At 49.1% G+C, this 16,916-nt stretch overlaps 1 protein-coding gene across 2 annotated transcripts in view; it reads right to left on the bottom strand.

Annotated features, from left to right (window-relative positions):
- Nucleotides 1-16,916, bottom strand: part of OLFML2B (olfactomedin like 2B) — a 659,606-nt gene that overhangs the window by 245,675 nt on the left and 397,015 nt on the right. The window contains exon 1 of one of the 2 annotated variants that reach the window (XM_075321983.1): nt 5,104-5,170. The exons of the other annotated variant lie outside the window; for it this stretch is intronic. Within the exon in view, the coding sequence (XP_075178098.1) occupies nt 5,104-5,154 (51 nt within the window). The 5' untranslated portion in view covers nt 5,155-5,170. Of the gene's footprint in view, nt 1-5,103; nt 5,171-16,916 lie in introns of those variants that run through there. 2 annotated transcript variants of the gene reach the window in all.

Genomic DNA, 16,916 nt, shown 5'->3' with positions numbered 1-16,916 from the left:
GGTAAGGAATGTGACAGCCGATTCCTCCTACACGACCCCCGAGTGGAGGGAATCAGGCACCGGCTCCATTATTGCAGTCCTGTATATTTTACTCTGATGTTTCCACATTTCAGTTAAAACACATTTTATCTCTGCCGAGGACGATGCAGTCAGATGAGGAGCCCGGGAGGCCGGTGCCGAGTGGCTTCTCCCTGCTCTGCTGCACATTGACTGGTCGAACCCCCAAAATGTGTAATATACACTGTTAGGATCTCATTTGCCAATGAAATCACTCACAAGTGATTTGCAGACTCGGGGTCATCTGCTGAATGACGTCTCCTCCTGCGTCTCTCATTGTTATCATTTTCAATTTGAGAGGAACAGGAGGAGACGTCATTCTGCAGATGACCACACATTGCAAATCGCATGTGAGTGATCAGGTGATAACTACTCGAATCAGCAAGTGAAATCCTAACAGAGCGCATATTACACACCTATAGGATATGGCAGGTCAATATTCAGAATTACATTACATTACACACTATACGTGACATGTACAGGGCATATGTAGGGTGTATAATCTAATATATAAACCTGAGTGAGTGTGAGTGTGTGTGTGTGTGTGTGTGTGTGTGTGTGTGTGTGTGTGTGTGTGTGTCCGTCCAATAGAGGAATCCGCACAGTCACATTTACAATCACGATATTTTGCACAGACGCCTCATGTGACCCAGGGAGCGTCATAGACTATGCTTTGGTGAGAAATTTTAACCCCGCACTTTACAGTTATTCGCCGCAAAAACCTGCTTACACTAAAATCAATGGCACTGGGAACTACAGGTCATTAATAAGAGCTGTAATTGGTTGCTATAGGCAACAAAGGACATTCTTTTTTTAAGACAGGTAATGTGTCAGATAATATGATGTCAATAGAGACAAACACAGACACACACAGAGATACAGAGTCTGATACAGAGACAGAGACACACAGAAACAGAGACAGACACAGAAACAGACACAGAGAGAGATACACACACACACACACACACACACACTGAGACTGATGCAGAGACACACACAGGGACAGGGACACCCACAGGGACACCCACAGGGACACAGACTGACAGAGACACACAGAAACAGACACACAGAGACCTAGACACAGACATAGAATCACAGAGACTGATATAGAGACAGAGAAGAGACACACAGACAAAGAGAGAGAGAGAGACACAGAGACACACAGACATACAAAGACTGACAAAGACTGATACAGAGACACATAAAGACACACACAGAGACAGACTGATACAGAGACTGATAAAGAGACACACAGGGACATAGACACACAGGCACAGAGAAAGAGACGGAGACACAGACATAGACAGAGACACACACACAGAGACACACACAGAGGCACTCATACAGAGACAAAGACACGGACACAGAAACACAGACACATACAGACACATTCACACACAGAGACACACAGACAGATACACAGACAGACACAGAGACACATATATAGTCACAGAGACAGAGATACACAGAGAAAGAGACACACAGAGATACATACAAACACAAGCTCAGACACGCAGAGACCGAAACACACAGACAGAGAGCGGGAGACAGACAGACAGAGAGGGACACAGAGGCAGAGACGCACAGACAGAGACACAGAGGCAGAGACACACAGAGACAGACACATAGAGATACAGACAGACACACACAGAGACCCATGAAGACAGAAACACACAGAGACAGACACAGAGACACAGATATAGTCACAGAGACAGAGATACACAGAGACACATAGAAACACAAGCACAGACAGGCAGAGACAGAAACACAGAGAGAGAGCGGGAGACAGACAGACAGAGAGGGACACAGAGAGTGGAGAGAGGGAGAGAGACAATTACTTTCCCGGGCACCGCCAGGTACTACAGATAGTGAATAATTATATATATATATATATATATATATAGATATAGATAGATAGATAGACATATATGTGTGTATCTATTACCCCCTACACATGCTCTGCACCCACTGTGGCCGCAGCTGCAGGGCCCACTGGCTTCACGTCCCAGGCTCCCCCTGATGTCATTACACCTATCCAGGGCCCACAGCTGCAGAGCAAGGGCGAAACAGGGAGCCAGTGGCCATCCAGTCCTCAATGGTGTTCAACCATGCATCCGAGGAAATAGCAATGGCCACCATCACCGACAGGCCCAGTCACTGCCACTGCATAAATTACACCATATACATGACACACACATAGATATTATGGAAAAGATAGATGGATGCAGGGTCGGGACTGGGGTGTCTGGGGTCCACAGGAGGAGTTAACTCTAGAGGCCACACAACTACAGTTAGGTCCAGAAATATTTGGACAGTGACACAAGTTTTGTTATTTTAGCTGTTTACAAAAACATGTTCAGAAATACAATTATATATATAATATGGGCTGAAAGTGCACACTCCCAGCTGCAATATGAGAGTTTTCACATCCAAATCGGAGAAAGGGTTTAGGAATCATAGCTCTGTAATGCATAGCCTCCTCCTTTTCAAGGGACCAAAAGTAATTGGACAAGGGACTCTAAGGGCTGCAATTCACTCTGAAGGCGTCTCCCTCGTTAACCTGTAATCAATGAAGTAGTTAAAAGGTCTGGGGTTGATTACAGGTGTGTGGTTTTGCATTTGGAAGCTGTTGCTGTGACCAGACAACATGCGGTCTAAGGAACTCTCAATTGAGGTGAAGCAGAACATCCTGAGGCTGAAAAAAAAGAAAAAATCCATCAGAGATAGCAGACATGCTTGGAGTAGCAAAATCAACAGTCGGGTACATTCTGAGAAAAAAGGAATTGACTGGTGAGCTTGGGAACTCAAAAAGGCCTGGGCGTCCACGGATGACAACAGTGGTGGATGATCGCCGCATACTTTCTTTGGTGAAGAAGAACCCGTTCACAACATCAACTGAAGTCCAGAACACTCTCAGTGAAGTAGGTGTATCTGTCTCTAAGTCCCCCACACAGCCTCCTGCACAAAGCAGGAGCCCCCACACAGCCTCCTGCACACAGCAGGAGCCCCCACACGGCCTCCTGCACACAGCAGGAGCCCCCACACGGCCTCCTGCACACAGCAGGAGCCCCCACACGGCCTCCTGCACACAGCAGGAGCCCCCACACGGCCTCCTGCACACAGCAGGAGCCCCCACACGGCCTCCTGCACACAGCAGGAGCCCCCACACGGCCTCCTGCACACAGCAGGAGCCCCCACACGGCCTCCTGCACACAGCAGGAGCCCCCACACGGCCTCCTGCACACAGCAGGAGCCCCCACACGGCCTCCTGCACACAGCAGGAGCCCCCACACGGCCTCCTGCACACAGCAGGAGCCCCCACACGGCCTCCTGCACACAGCAGGAGCCCCCACACGGCCTCCTGCACACAGCAGGAGCCCCCACACGGCCTCCTGCACACAGCAGGAGCCCCCACACGGCCTCCTGCACACAGCAGGAGCCCCCACACGGCCTCCTGCACACAGCAGGAGCCCCCACACAGCCTCCTGCACACAGCAGGAGCCCCCACACAGCCTCCTGCACACAGCAGGAGCCCCCACACAGCCTCCTATACACAGCAGGAGCCCCCAAACAGCCTCCGATACACAGCAGGAGCCCCCACACAGCTTCCTATGCACAGCAGTGGCCTCCACATAGCCTCTCATATACAACAGGAGCCCTCACAGATCCCATATAGACATAAAAAAAATTATACTCTCCTAATCCTGATTCCCAGCACCGCAGCCTCCATCTTCTCTTCTATGGTGGCCTGCGGAGGCAGCGCGATGCAATGATGTCACTGCAATGCCCTTGTGGATATACGGTCTCCTAAGACACAGGTCTGCAGCGGTCTGTGGCTTAGGAGACGGGCAGTGATAGAGCAGGGAGCTCTGTTCTCTGTCACAGGATTGAATTGTATCGGGGTGACGCCGACATAGTTCAGTGCGGTGGTTGCCGAAGATTCGGGGCTCCGGCCAAGAAGTTCTGGGTCGGAGCTCTGGATCTTTGATGCCTGTGGTGCCCCTGCCAGCGGGTCCCTTTTATGTTCAGTTAGGCTGCTTTCACATATCCGGTTTTTGCTGAGCGGCACAATACGGCGCTTTGCAGAAAAACCGCAACCGTTTATTTTGCCGCCGGTTGCGTTTTTTCCGCATAGACTTGCATTAGCGCCGTATTGTGCCGCATGGCCTTGCGTTGTGTCCGTTTTTTGCCGCATACGGCATATTTAGCAAAAACCGCATTGCGCCGGATCCAGCGCGATGCGGCGCGATTTACAATGCAAGCCTATGGACGCCAGATGCGGTTTTTTACACTGCGTATGCTCAGTATCAAGCCGCATCAGTCAAAAAACGGATGGGCCGCATGGAAAAATTTATGCGAAGGATCCGTTTTTTTCGCCGCATCCGTTGCATAGGTTTTGGAGTCGGATTGAGCCGTACTGCAAAAAACGGGTGTGTGAAAGCAGCCTTAGAGAGCTTTCTGGGGCATTGACTGGTGTCTGTGTACTAGACCGACGCTGGATAGATGATAGACAAATAGATATCAGACAGATAGATAGATAGAGGGATAGATAGATAGATAGAGGGATAGATAGATAGATAGAGGGATAGATAGATAGATAGAGGGATAGATAGATAGATAGATAGATAGATAGATAGCTAATAGATAGAGGGATAGAGGGATAGATAGAGGGATAGATAGATAGCTAATAGATAGATAGAGGGATAGATAGATAGAGGGATAGATAGATAGATAGAGGGATAGATAGATGGATAGATAGATAGATAGAGGGATAGATAGATAGATAGATAGAGAGATAGAGAGATAGAGAGATAGAGGGATAGAGGGATAGATAGAGGGATAGCGGGATAGATAGAGGGATAGATAGAGGGATAGATAGATAGAGGGATAGATAGAGGGATAGATAGATAGAGGGATAGATAATTGAGATATATAGACAGATATATAATAGCAAGATAGGCAGACAGACGGATATACAGACGGACAGACATTGCACAGTATACAGGACACACACATGTTACATGACACACAGTATGTTATACTCACTTCCTGGCTGCTGGAGTTCAGTGTGGCTTTTATAAACAGCATCTCCGGCATTGCTGCTGCTGCCCCTCCCCCCTCTCTATGGTAAAGACAGGAGAGGCCACAGAGCAGGTGAGGGCGCCCCCTGCCTGTGAAGCTGTGCCGAGCTGGAGGAGACCAGACGCAGGGCACATAGGAGGGGGGAGGGGCGCTCTGTGCTGGAGGATGTGTAGGGAGAGGAGAGGAGGGCGCCCCCTGCCTGTGAAGCTGTGCCGAGCGGGAGGAGACCAGACGCAGGGCACATAGGAGGGGGAGGGGCGCGAGCAGCAAAGTGAAAGTAAACAGCTGCTCCCTGCGGCGCCCCCTTTGATGTCTGCCTGCCGGCGCCCTGTGCGGCCGCACAACTCGCACATGCCTAAAGCCGGCTATGTATACGGTATTCTTATATGCATGATATATTACTCTCATAGATACTGGGCCGGTTTTCTAAATTAAAAAAGGGTGGACATCTTCTTTAGATGACTAAAATACACTTTAAAGAGGTTGCACACTTTATCTTTATTTAATCAGATATTTGAGAGACACAATTATAATCACTTACTAATATATAACTAATACAAATTTTCCTTCTGTTCTTCTTAGTTCAGTTCTCCTTTCTTCACAGACTGCACAATTCTCCTGTCTACAAAATGGCTTCTGACAGAGGAGCATTTGACCATATCTGTCAATCATCCTCGTCCAATAGAAAAATAGCTTTCTAATGTGAGGCGTTCTACAAATAGAGGATGCTGGTGGCCTGGCCTGGCCACATGCTACTTCGTCGGCAGCTATTTTGTAGATAGGAAAGCTGTGCAGTCTATGAGGAAGGCCACAGTATGAAGTACAGACGGGAATCAATAACACATACAACACCTGGCAAAAGTTACGGAATCACATGGCCCTGAGGATGCTCATTCAGTTGTTTACTTTTGTTCAAAAAAAGCAGATCAGGACATGGCACAAAACTACCATATTTTTCGGATTATAAGACGCACTTTTCCTCACAAAAATTTGGGAGGAAAATGAGGGGTGCGTCTTAAAATCCAAATATAGCTTTACCTGGGGGGGGGCCTGTCTGTGCGGCGATCGGGTGCGTTCGGGCGGCCAGGTGTCTGTGCATGTGTGTAGGCGGCAGCCAGTTACCTGTGCATGTGTGCGGGCGGCAGCCGGGTGCATGTGTACGGGCGGCAGCCGGGTGCCTGTGTGCGGGTGGCAGCCAGGTGCCTGTGCCTGCGTGAGGGCGGCAACCGGGTGCCAGCTGCCCCTCTGTGTGGGTGGGCGGGCTGCCTGCTGGCTGCCACTCTGTGTGTGTGGGCAGCTGTGCGGCAGGTTTCCCAGTGTGTCCACGGTCCCAGTTTCAAATGATGGAGCCGAGAGTCAGCAGATACGCAGATGGAGCTCTTGGATGAGAACTCCAACTGCGCATGCTCCACTCCAGGCGCCATCATTTGAACCGGGACCGCGGACACTGGGACACTCACAGCACCGGCTTGCTGCACCACTCACCCGCTACTGCTGCCACTACTGACCCGCCGCGCCTGCTGCTGCCACTACTGACCCGCCGCGCCTGACACTGCTGTGAAGCCCACCTGCAGTAGTCACCTCAGGGACATCACTCCACCTTCAGGGACGCCACAGGGCCTTCACGTTGGTATTTCTGGCAACAGATAAGTTTGTTTTTATTATAATCGTGACGCCACTCACGGTTTGCGGTCAGGGATATAGGTGACCACCACTGCAGTTTTAACATGCGTCTCGGGCTCAAGGAGTCTGCAGTCGGATGGTGTGCTTCCCGTGAGTGAGGTTGGCCCCAGGGGCTTGGGTGTGTAGAACAACAGGTCCCAGAATAACTCAGTCTCAGTCCAAAATGTCTTGCAACTGATCTTTACTCACTTTTAGATGTTTTGTGAGGTGCCCAGGCGATGTTGAGATTAAACCAGGTGGAACCAGGAACTCCTTCAGGCCTATCTGAGGGTAACCATTAACTCTTCCTAGCATTCTTTGTTCGGATAACCCCTGACTTGAAGTACCTTGGGATTCATCCAGGGATGTTGCTACTGCCCTTTCTCCCCTCTTTGGCCCGTTTGCCGGCAGCGTGGACCAGGTGAGATGGCTTCAAGCTCTGTCTCCTTATGGGTCCCCTTGTTGCTGCTGAGGCTCGAACTCTGTATGGTTGGTGAGGTACCTCTAGTCCCCTCACCGGCAGGTTTAGCAGGTCAATAAATGGACGTCTACTCTAGGGACCTGTTCCCCATGCGTGCCTCGTCACCAGCAGTCCCTGTACTCGACTGCCTCTCTTCAGGTGTCTTTTTGACTGACTCTCTGGTAACTATTCTCCCCCGCTAACAGCTACTACATGTGCAGGGTCTGACTAACGTGTATGCGCGCCTGCGTCTCTCAGCAACCACGCTCACTGTTCCCAGACTGGCTCGCTCCACCCCTTTCCTGACAGCCTCTGTAGCTTAACTTCCAGCCCCTCCACTACAACCTTGACAAGAATTGAAGGCTAGCCTCTTCCAGAGGCTACCCAAGGTTCCCATCTAATGGTGTGGGAGACCTGGTTGCTATGTGTCTGTGCATACACACCTCATTCTGGCCTTTGGATTCACCTGGAAGCACTGGCCCAGCATGGGCCATCTGTATCCCAGACCTTTCCTCCAATCTTCCTCTCCTGAGGATGGTGGTATAGGGTAGGCCCCATAAACCGGCGTACCAGCTTCCATGTGTGGGAGAGCAGGCCCCATAAACAGGTGTGCTTCCTAGTGTTGGAAACCAGGCCCCATAAACAGGCGTGCTCCCTGGTGGTGCAGAGCCATGCCCCATAAACAGGCACACTCTGGGGGTTGGTACCACTGAGGTAACTTTTTACAATGCGAGAGTTTGTGGCTACAGCCAGTTCATAGCTTGTGGTCCATTTTTAAAGTGCACGTAACCAAGTGCTAAAGAATATTTTCAACAAGTTCTCGCAACAGTCCTTGCGGGCACAATTCTCTTGAAAGTTACTTAACTTTAAAACATGTTAAACATTACTTTTCAAACACCTTTTAAACTAAACTTTTTCTATAAAGACATTTTAGACTGACTTCCTTCTAAACTGTACTTTCTCTATACCTTATTGGGAGCTGACCAAAGTTGCTGCGGGTTGACCTACGCAGTACTACGCGGTCACCTATCTGAGGTTGTGTCCTCCCACCTGGTGTAGGTGTCTCAATGTGAGTGATGGGTGTACTGGGTGCTAATACTTGTGCATATCCTTCTGACTCAGCTTCACCCGGCTCTTCTAGGTTCTGAACAGGTTCTTCTTGTCCTCTAACTTCTTCTCTGGGTTGAGGGAAGGTGATCACTGGAATTACAACGGCTCCATTGTATTGAGGCCAACTTGCAGGGAAATCTTCAAGCACAGTATGGATCATCTCTCTTTGTTCTTCGACTGGCGAAGAGTTGGGGACTTCCTCAGGGATTCTTAGCTGTTCAGGGCACCTCTTAAGGTGGTCTCTGGAAACCACAGCTAGGTGTTGATGGTAACACGGTGTAGGGTTCTGCTTCCCAGTGGTTGTCGAGTTTGTGATTTCTCCTCTTTCTCTTGAGGACCACTTCTCCAGGTGTCAAAGGAACAGCAGGTGCATTTTGATTGTAGACTTTTTCTTGTCTCTCCCGCTACTGGGTCGCTCCACACACTCTTGTACTCACTTGTACTGGGCCTGGCGGGTGGAATCCCAATCGGCACCTTGTAGAGGGTCTTCGGGGGTCTCAATTCCCATTTCCAGATACACTGGCAATCTTCCAGGTCTGGCCCTCATCAGATATGCCGGTGTGCAGTTCGTGGAACTCACAGGGATACTGTTATACATGCCCACCAGGTCAGGCAACTTCTCTGGCCTCTGGCATCTTTCTTCTAGTGGTAGAGTTTTCAGGAGGTCGAGAACAATGTGATTCATCTTCTCGCACATGCCATTGGTCTGAGGATGGTAGGGTGTGGTACGGATCTTTTTGCAGCCATAAAGGTTACAAAACTCTCTGAACACCTCAGCTTCAAAGGCTGAGCCCTGGTAAGTGAGCACTTGGTCTGGGTAGCCATGTGGTCTGCAAAAATGGGCTTGGAAAGCTCTGGCTGCAGTCAGGCCTCTCAAATCCTTGACTGGTACTACCACCAGGAACCTGGAGTAATGATCAACCATGATGAGGGCATAGGTGTAGCCCTGTCTGCTGGGCGCCAACTTTATATGGTCCAGGGCCACTAATTCCAAGGGTTGTTTGGTTTGGATCGGCTGGAGCGGAGCTCTCTGACTGTGATGGTCTTTTCTTCTGAGATTGCAGGGGCCGCAGTCTCTACACCACTTCTCCAGGGCAGCCCTCATGCCCACCCAGTAGAATCTTTCTTTTAGGACTGCTTCCAATTTCTTCCAACCAAAGTGGCCTGCGCCATTGTGGTAGGCTTCCAGCACAAGCCGAGCATCCTTCTGTGGCACAATCACCTGCCACACCTTCTCATGCGTCTTCGGGTCAATGATGCTCCTGTAGAGTTTGTCTTGGTGGATGAATAATCGACCCCTCTCTCTGCACCATTCTGCACAATTTTTTCATGCTATCTGGAATAATTACACAAAACTTTTTTCCATGCATCAATTTATTGTACACCTGTGTTTGCGTATATATGATAATGGGAACCACCCGCTCCTTTTTTTACTTTTTTTCTTTCTTTGCTTTGTTCTTCCCTTTTTTTCATGATCTTTACAGCTCCTTCCATGTGTCTGAGTCACCACTCTGATACCATGTGGTTGTTTGACGTCAAAGCTGCTAACGTGGCAGTATAGATTCTTCTATAAGTAACCAGTCTGTAAGCTGTATGTATGATTTCTTTTTTCCCTGAAGGAGACGGTCCTTGTCTCTGAAACGCGTTGGATTGACTAAAATAAAAAAGAGATTACTTCATCTTCTTGACATCAGTGGTCTTTTAGCGCAGCATAAAACCCGTTTTTTTCCTATAAGGCAATTCTCAATGACATTAGTGCCTAAAATCATTTGTGGGTTCCTCTCCCTAACATCATTATCTACAACAATCAGTTCTTGTCCCTTCATTTCCTGCCTTCCCACCTTTTATGGTTACCTCTTTGACCCCAATCTGGTCTATAAGTTGTCCATTAGCGGCAGAGATGGTAAGGTCAGGGTCCGGTCGTCGGAGATCTTCGTTCGACCAAAACCTGCGATAAAGGACATACGGGATTGTCGTTACCTGGGAGCCGGTGTCCAATAACGCTAAGGTTGGGATCCCGTCCAGGGTGATGGACAGGACCGGTCGTCCACCCACATACTGATCACGGCAGTCAGCGGGGCCAGGTGTTCCTATTCCTGGGGACTGGCCCTTGGCCCCAGGTTTGGCCCGTTTAAAGGACAGACCCTCGCATAATGGCCTGCTTCCTGGCAACGGCGGCATATGGGTTGTCCGGACGAGTCATAGCGATCGCTGCTCCTCCCTCGGGATGTGGGACCTCTTCTCCCTCGCATCCAAGGGACGTCTTCTTGATTGTCAGCTCGCAGGATCCTGTGAGGGGCTTTGGATCTGGTGGGAGCTGCATTGCTTTCAGGATGCGGGCGACGTCCTTGCTGAGCTGTTGTACTTGGGAGGACAGGGTATCTGTGACTCCGGCTGAGGTGATGAGTCCTTTTGCAGCTACCAGGGCCGTGTCAATGGGGGGTTGAAGTGCTTTCACGGCACTGTCTTTCAGAATGGCAAAGTCCACATCACTGTGTTCCAGGGACCATACCCTCATCTGTTTTCTATCCTCAGAGGAGTGCAGGCCCTGCATGAACTGTTCTGTCATCATCCTGTTTCCCTCCTGATCACTGACAGGGTCCACGAGCTTGAGAGCCCGCAGTGCGGCTTGCAGCCTGAGGGCATAGTCTCTTATGCTATCTTGAGGCTTCTGGCGGCAGTTATAGAAGCCCATTCTCAGCTTTGCCTCTGTGCGGTTTTCAAAGGCAGCTTTCAATTTGGCAAAAATGGTTTCTACAGAGCCCCGGTCATCACTGGTCTAGGCCTCAGCCTCTAAAGGGGGCTTTAGACCCTGCGATATCGGTAACGATATATCGTTGGGGTCACGTAGTTAGTGACGCACATCCGGCGCCGTTACCGACATTGCAGCGTGTGACACCAATGAGCGACGATCAACGAGCACAAAAATGTGAAAAAAATCGTTGCTCGTTGACACGACGCTCATTTCCTTAATATCGTTGCTGCTGCCGTTACGATGTTGTTCATCGTTCCTGTGGCACCACACATCGCTATGTGTGACACCGCAGGAACGACAAACATCTCCTTACCTGCCTCCACCGGCAATGCGGAAGGAAGGAGGTGGGCGGGATGTTACGTCCCGCTCATCTCCGCCCCTCCGCTTCTATTGGCCGGCCACTTAGTGACGCTGCAGTGACGTCGCTATGACGCCGAACGCACCTCCCCGATTGTTCGGCGGTCACAGCGACGTCGCTGACAAGGTATGTTTGTGTAGCGCTGCCGTAGTGATAATGTTCGCTACGGCAGCGATCACCACATATCGTGCCACCGAAGGGGGCGGGTGCTATCGCATGCGACATCGCTAGCAATCACTAGCGTTGTCGCAACGTGTAAAGCACCCTTAATTCTGATGCTTCAGTCAGTTGCCCCAGCACTACTGCGGCCCTCTGCTTGCCGGTCATTGCGTACATGTCCAGCAGGGTACTGATCTTCTTTTTAAATGCGGTCAGGGTGTCCGTCTTGCCAGCGTATTGGGGCAGCCAGGACGCCCCTGGGACGTACGGCAAGGAGATCGGCATAATTGGGGAGATTTCGGCTGGCGCGGCTGTGACCGCGGATGGGGCCAGGCGTCGCTTGGGCTGCGTCACCCTGGCTAGGGGCATTAATACTCACGGGGTCCATCTTCCCTCCTAGTTCCTTTTCAGGTCACCTCCTCCTCTCGCGGGGTCAAAACGCTCCGGGCATTCTGGGACAGCCACTCCTCTTCGTGGGCGGTTACCTTTTCTTCTGCGCAGGCTGCAGCTTTTAAAATCGCGCGCTTTTAACGGTGAAAAAATGGCGGCGGTTCAAATTTTTCAAGTGGACCGCTGAGGCGCACTGTCACCTGTCTAAACAGATCTAGTCCTTGATCCTGTTCGTGACGCCAGATGTGAAGCCCACCTGCAGTAGTCGCCTCAGGGACATCACTCCACCTTCAGGGACGCCACAGGGCCTTAACGTTGGTATTTCTGGCAACAGGTAAGTTTGTTTTTATTAAAATCGTGACGCCACACACGGTTTGGGGTCAGGGATATGGTTGACTGCCACTGCAGATTTAACGAGCGTCTGGGCCTCATGGAGTCTGCAGTCGGATGGTGTGGCCTCCCATGAGTGAGGCTGGCCCCAGGGGCTCGGGTGTGTAGAACAACAGGTCCCATAATAACTCAGTCTCAGTCCAAAATGTCTTGCAACTGATCCTTACTCACTTTTAGATGTTTTGTGAAGTGCCCAGGTGATGCTGAGATTAAACTAGGTGGAACCAGGAACTCCTTCAGGCCGATCTGAGGGTAACCATTAACTCTCCTTCCTAGCACTTCTTTGTTCGGATAACCCCTGACTTGAAGTACCTTGGGATTCATCCAGGGAAGTCGCTACTGCCCTTTCTCCCCTCTTTGGCCCGTTTGCCGGCAGCGTGGACCAGGTGAGATGGCTTCAAGCTCTGTCTCCTTATGGGTCCCCTTGTTGCTGCTGAGGCTCGAACTCTGTATGGTTGGTGAGGTACCTCTAGTCCCCTCACCAGCAGGTTTAGCAGGTCAATAAATGGACATCTACTCTAGGGACCTGTTCCCCGTGTGTGCCTAGTCACCAGCAGTCCCTGTACTCGACTGCTTCATTTCAGGTGTCTTTCTGACTGACACTCTGGTAACCGTTCTCCCCCACTAACAGCTACTACACCTGCAGGGTCTGACTAGCGTGTGCGCTCGCCTGCGTCTCTCAGCAACCGCGCTCACTGTTCCCAGACTGGCTCGCTCCACCTCTTTCCTGACAGCCTCTGCAGCTTAGCTTCCAGACCCTCCACTACACCCCTTGGCAAGAACTGAAGGCTAGCCTCTTCCAGAGGCTACCCAAGGGTCCCATCTAATGGTGTGGGAGACCTGGTTGCTATGTGTCTGTGCGTACACACCTCATTCTGGCCTTTGGAATCACCTGGAAGCACTGTCCCAGCATGGGTGCAGTACTCAGTGGTGCCTGACCAAGTCAGGGGCCGTGCCTGCCGCCACTGACCGGCCGCGCCTGCCGCCACGGAAGCTGCTGATGCGCCTGCCGCCACTGACCCGCTGCGCCTGCCAGCACAACTTCCTCCTCATGTGACCCCGCTTCACTACTAGTGCTGCCCCCCTCCGGTAAGACAAGACCGGAGTATAGGATGGACCCCATTTTTATTTTTTTTTCACCTTTTTTTTATCTCTAAATTTGGGGTGCATCTTATAATCCGGAGCATCTTATAAAGCGAAAAATATGGTAAATTAATTTCAAATTTCTGGCTTTAAGAAACACTAAAAAAAAAATAATGAAAACATAATGTGCTAGCCAGTAACGGTTACTTTTCAAGACCAAACAGGGGGAAAAATTATGGAATCATTCAATTCTGAGGTAAAAATTATGGTATCATGGAAAACAAACAAAACACTCCAATAAGTCACTAGTATTTTGTTGCACCTCCTCTGGCTTTTATAACAGCTTGCAGTCTCTAAGGCATGGACTTAATCAGTGACAAACAGTACTCTTCAATCTGGCTCCAACTTTCTCTGATTGCTATTGCCAGATCAGCTCTGCAGGTTGGAGCCTTGTCATGCACCATTTTCTTTAACTTCCACCAAAGATTTTCAATTGGATTGAGATCCAGACTATTTGAAGGCCATGTCATTGACCATACGTGTCTTCTTTCAAGCAATGTTTTCACAGTTTTTGCTCTATGGCAGGATGAATTATCATCTTGAGAAATTATTTCATCATCCCCAAACATCCTTTCAATTGATGGGATAAGAAAAGTGTCCAAAATTTCAATGTAAACTTAGGCATTTATTGAAGATGTAATGACAGCCATCTCCACCGTGCCTTTACCTGATATGCAGCCCCATATAATCAATGACTGTGGAAATTTACATGTTCTCGTCAGGCAGTCATCTTTTAATTGTTTAGCTTTTCTGTATGTAAATCCCATTTCCTTTAGGCGGTTTCTCACAGTTCGGTCACAGACATTGACTCGTTTCCTCCCATTCGTTTCTCATTTATTTTGTTGTGCATTTCCTGTTTTGGAGACATATTGCTTTAAGTTTTCTGTCTTGATGCTTTGATGTCTTCCTTGGTCTACCAGTATGGTCCAGAATTTGGTCCAGATTTTAGACACAGCTGACTGTGAACAACCAACATCTTTTGCAACATTGTGTGAAGATTTACCTTCTTTTAAGAGTTTGATAATCCTCTCCTTTGTTTCAATTGACATCTCTGTGTTGGAGCCATGATTCATGTCAGACCACTTGGTGAAACAGCTCTCCAAGGTGTGATCACTTCTTTTTAGATGTAGACTAACGAGCAGATCTTATTTGATGCAGATGTTAGTTTTGGGAATGAAAATATACAGGGTGATTCCAGAATTTTTTCCTCATAATTGAGTGATTCCAGAATTTTTCCCCCTATTTGGTCTTGAAAAGTAACCATTACTGGCTAGCACATTATGTTTTCATGATTTTTTTAGTGTTTCTTAAAGCCAGAAAGTTGCCATTTGAAATAACTTTAGTTTTTTGCCATGTCTGTGATCTTTTTTTAAACAAAAGTAAACAACTGAATGAACATCCTCAGAGCCAGGTGATACCATAATTTTTGCCAGGGGTTGTATATTAGTAATTGACACAAATTATGTCACCAACTTATTTGTTAAAACAGAGATAAAATGGGCAAGTTTTTCAGGTGGTCAAAAATGGCAAGAGTCTAAAGTAAAACCTGTTTCAGGAAATAAATTTTCATTGTGTCTTTTTTTTATCGTTTTTTAATTCTCAAGTGCTTTTGTTAATATTGTCAACATTTACTTAAAGTGGTTTTCCCACGAACAACATTCATTTTAAAGTTGTTTTTAATCCATAGATCTTATAATAATAATTTAAAGACCTGGCTGTATTTAAAAAAAAAAAAAGTTCCTGTGGTGAGATAATGTTATACATGTGTACCTGCTATGTGCTGTGTAATGGCAGTGTCTAACCGTACAGGGACATGGTCTGATTATACCACAGAGGAGGAAGTAATAAAGAATGCACACATTATAGCTAGAGATGAGTGAACCTGTTCAATAAAGGTGTGCCAATTTCAAATTTGGTACGAGCCTTAAGGCTGCTTTACACCAGACAAACTATTGTGCAATAGATCGTCGGGGTGACGGTTTTTGTGACGCACATCCGGCATCGCTGGCGATGCCGGCCTGTGTGACACCTCCTAGCGACGCAGTATCGCTCACAAATCGTGAGTCGTGTACTGCTCGCTAGGTTCCATAATATCGTTTACTTTAGTTGTTCATCGTTTCCGGGGTAGCACACGCCGCTCCGCGTGACACCCCGGGAACGATGAACAGCAGCTCACCTGCGTCACGCGGCCGCCGCCGACTATGTGAAGGAAGGAGGTGGGCGGGATGTTTACGTCCCGCTCATCTCCGCCCCTCCGCTTCCATTGGCCGGCAGCCGTGTGACGTCGCTGTGACGCCAAACGTCCCTCCCACTCCAGGAAGTGGACGTTCGCCGCCCACAGCGAGGTCGCACGAGAGGTAAGTATGTGTGACGGGGGTTACTTACTTTGTGCGACACGGGCAGCGATTTACCTGTGACGCAAAAAGGACGGGGGCGGGTACGATCGATTGTGAAATTGCACAATCGGTTGTACCGTGTAAAGCCCCCTTTAGCCTTTCCCCAGAAGTCGGCAATGTTCGATTTTGTTCAGTAACTGATCGAGGTTTCCGAAATATTCCAATAAATGCTGTTCTAATAACATGTTACACTTTTGGATAGGTATTATATGTTCTGAGGATTTCGATAGCGTAGGGCAATGATCAGCAGAGACGAGTTTTTGATACAAGATGTTTTATAATCTGTAACCACGGTAGATAACAACGGAACAAACACAGCAGTACAAATACACAAAATACCTTCCCGAAACGGAGCGGAGGGAATTCCCGGGGCCACGCACCGGACTCCCCCAGGGAGACCACCAGAGCGAACCCCTATACAGGGACTGTCCGGCAATCACCCCGGAAGGCCTAAATGCGCAGCAGCCGGGACACAATGGGCAAGCGGTAAAAGTCCAGGAGTGTCCGTACGGGATGATTGTCCAGAGTGGTTACGAACCAGAGCGAACCAGGCAGAGTGCTGACCGAAGATGGCAGACGGAATCCGGGCACAGCTTGAGAAACCGGGTAAGGTCCAGAGTCGGTCGGTCGGTAGTTTTTAGGAGGATCCAAAAGCAATCAGGATTAGCAGCAGCAAAGCAGGAGCACACAGCAAGCAGTATACTCAGGCACTGGACTGGGCTGAGAGGCGGCCTTTTAAGCAGCTGGACAGGAAGTAGGGCAACAGAACCTTAAACTCCATGTTAACTGAGGGCAAGCTCATTCAAAAGAGAACTGGAAAACCTGGAAACCTGACAATAGGATTGTGGACTCAGGCAGTGCTGACATTAATATGCATTGGAAAAGCAATGCACACAGCAGTAGAGTTGTGGAGAGCTATCTGGGACAACTTTGATAAATGGCTGTCTCCACTGA

This window comes from Anomaloglossus baeobatrachus, chromosome 8, assembly GCF_048569485.1.
Source record: "Anomaloglossus baeobatrachus isolate aAnoBae1 chromosome 8, aAnoBae1.hap1, whole genome shotgun sequence".
NCBI lineage: Eukaryota > Metazoa > Chordata > Amphibia > Anura > Aromobatidae > Anomaloglossus > Anomaloglossus baeobatrachus.
This window is presented reverse-complemented; position numbering and strand designations above follow the sequence as displayed.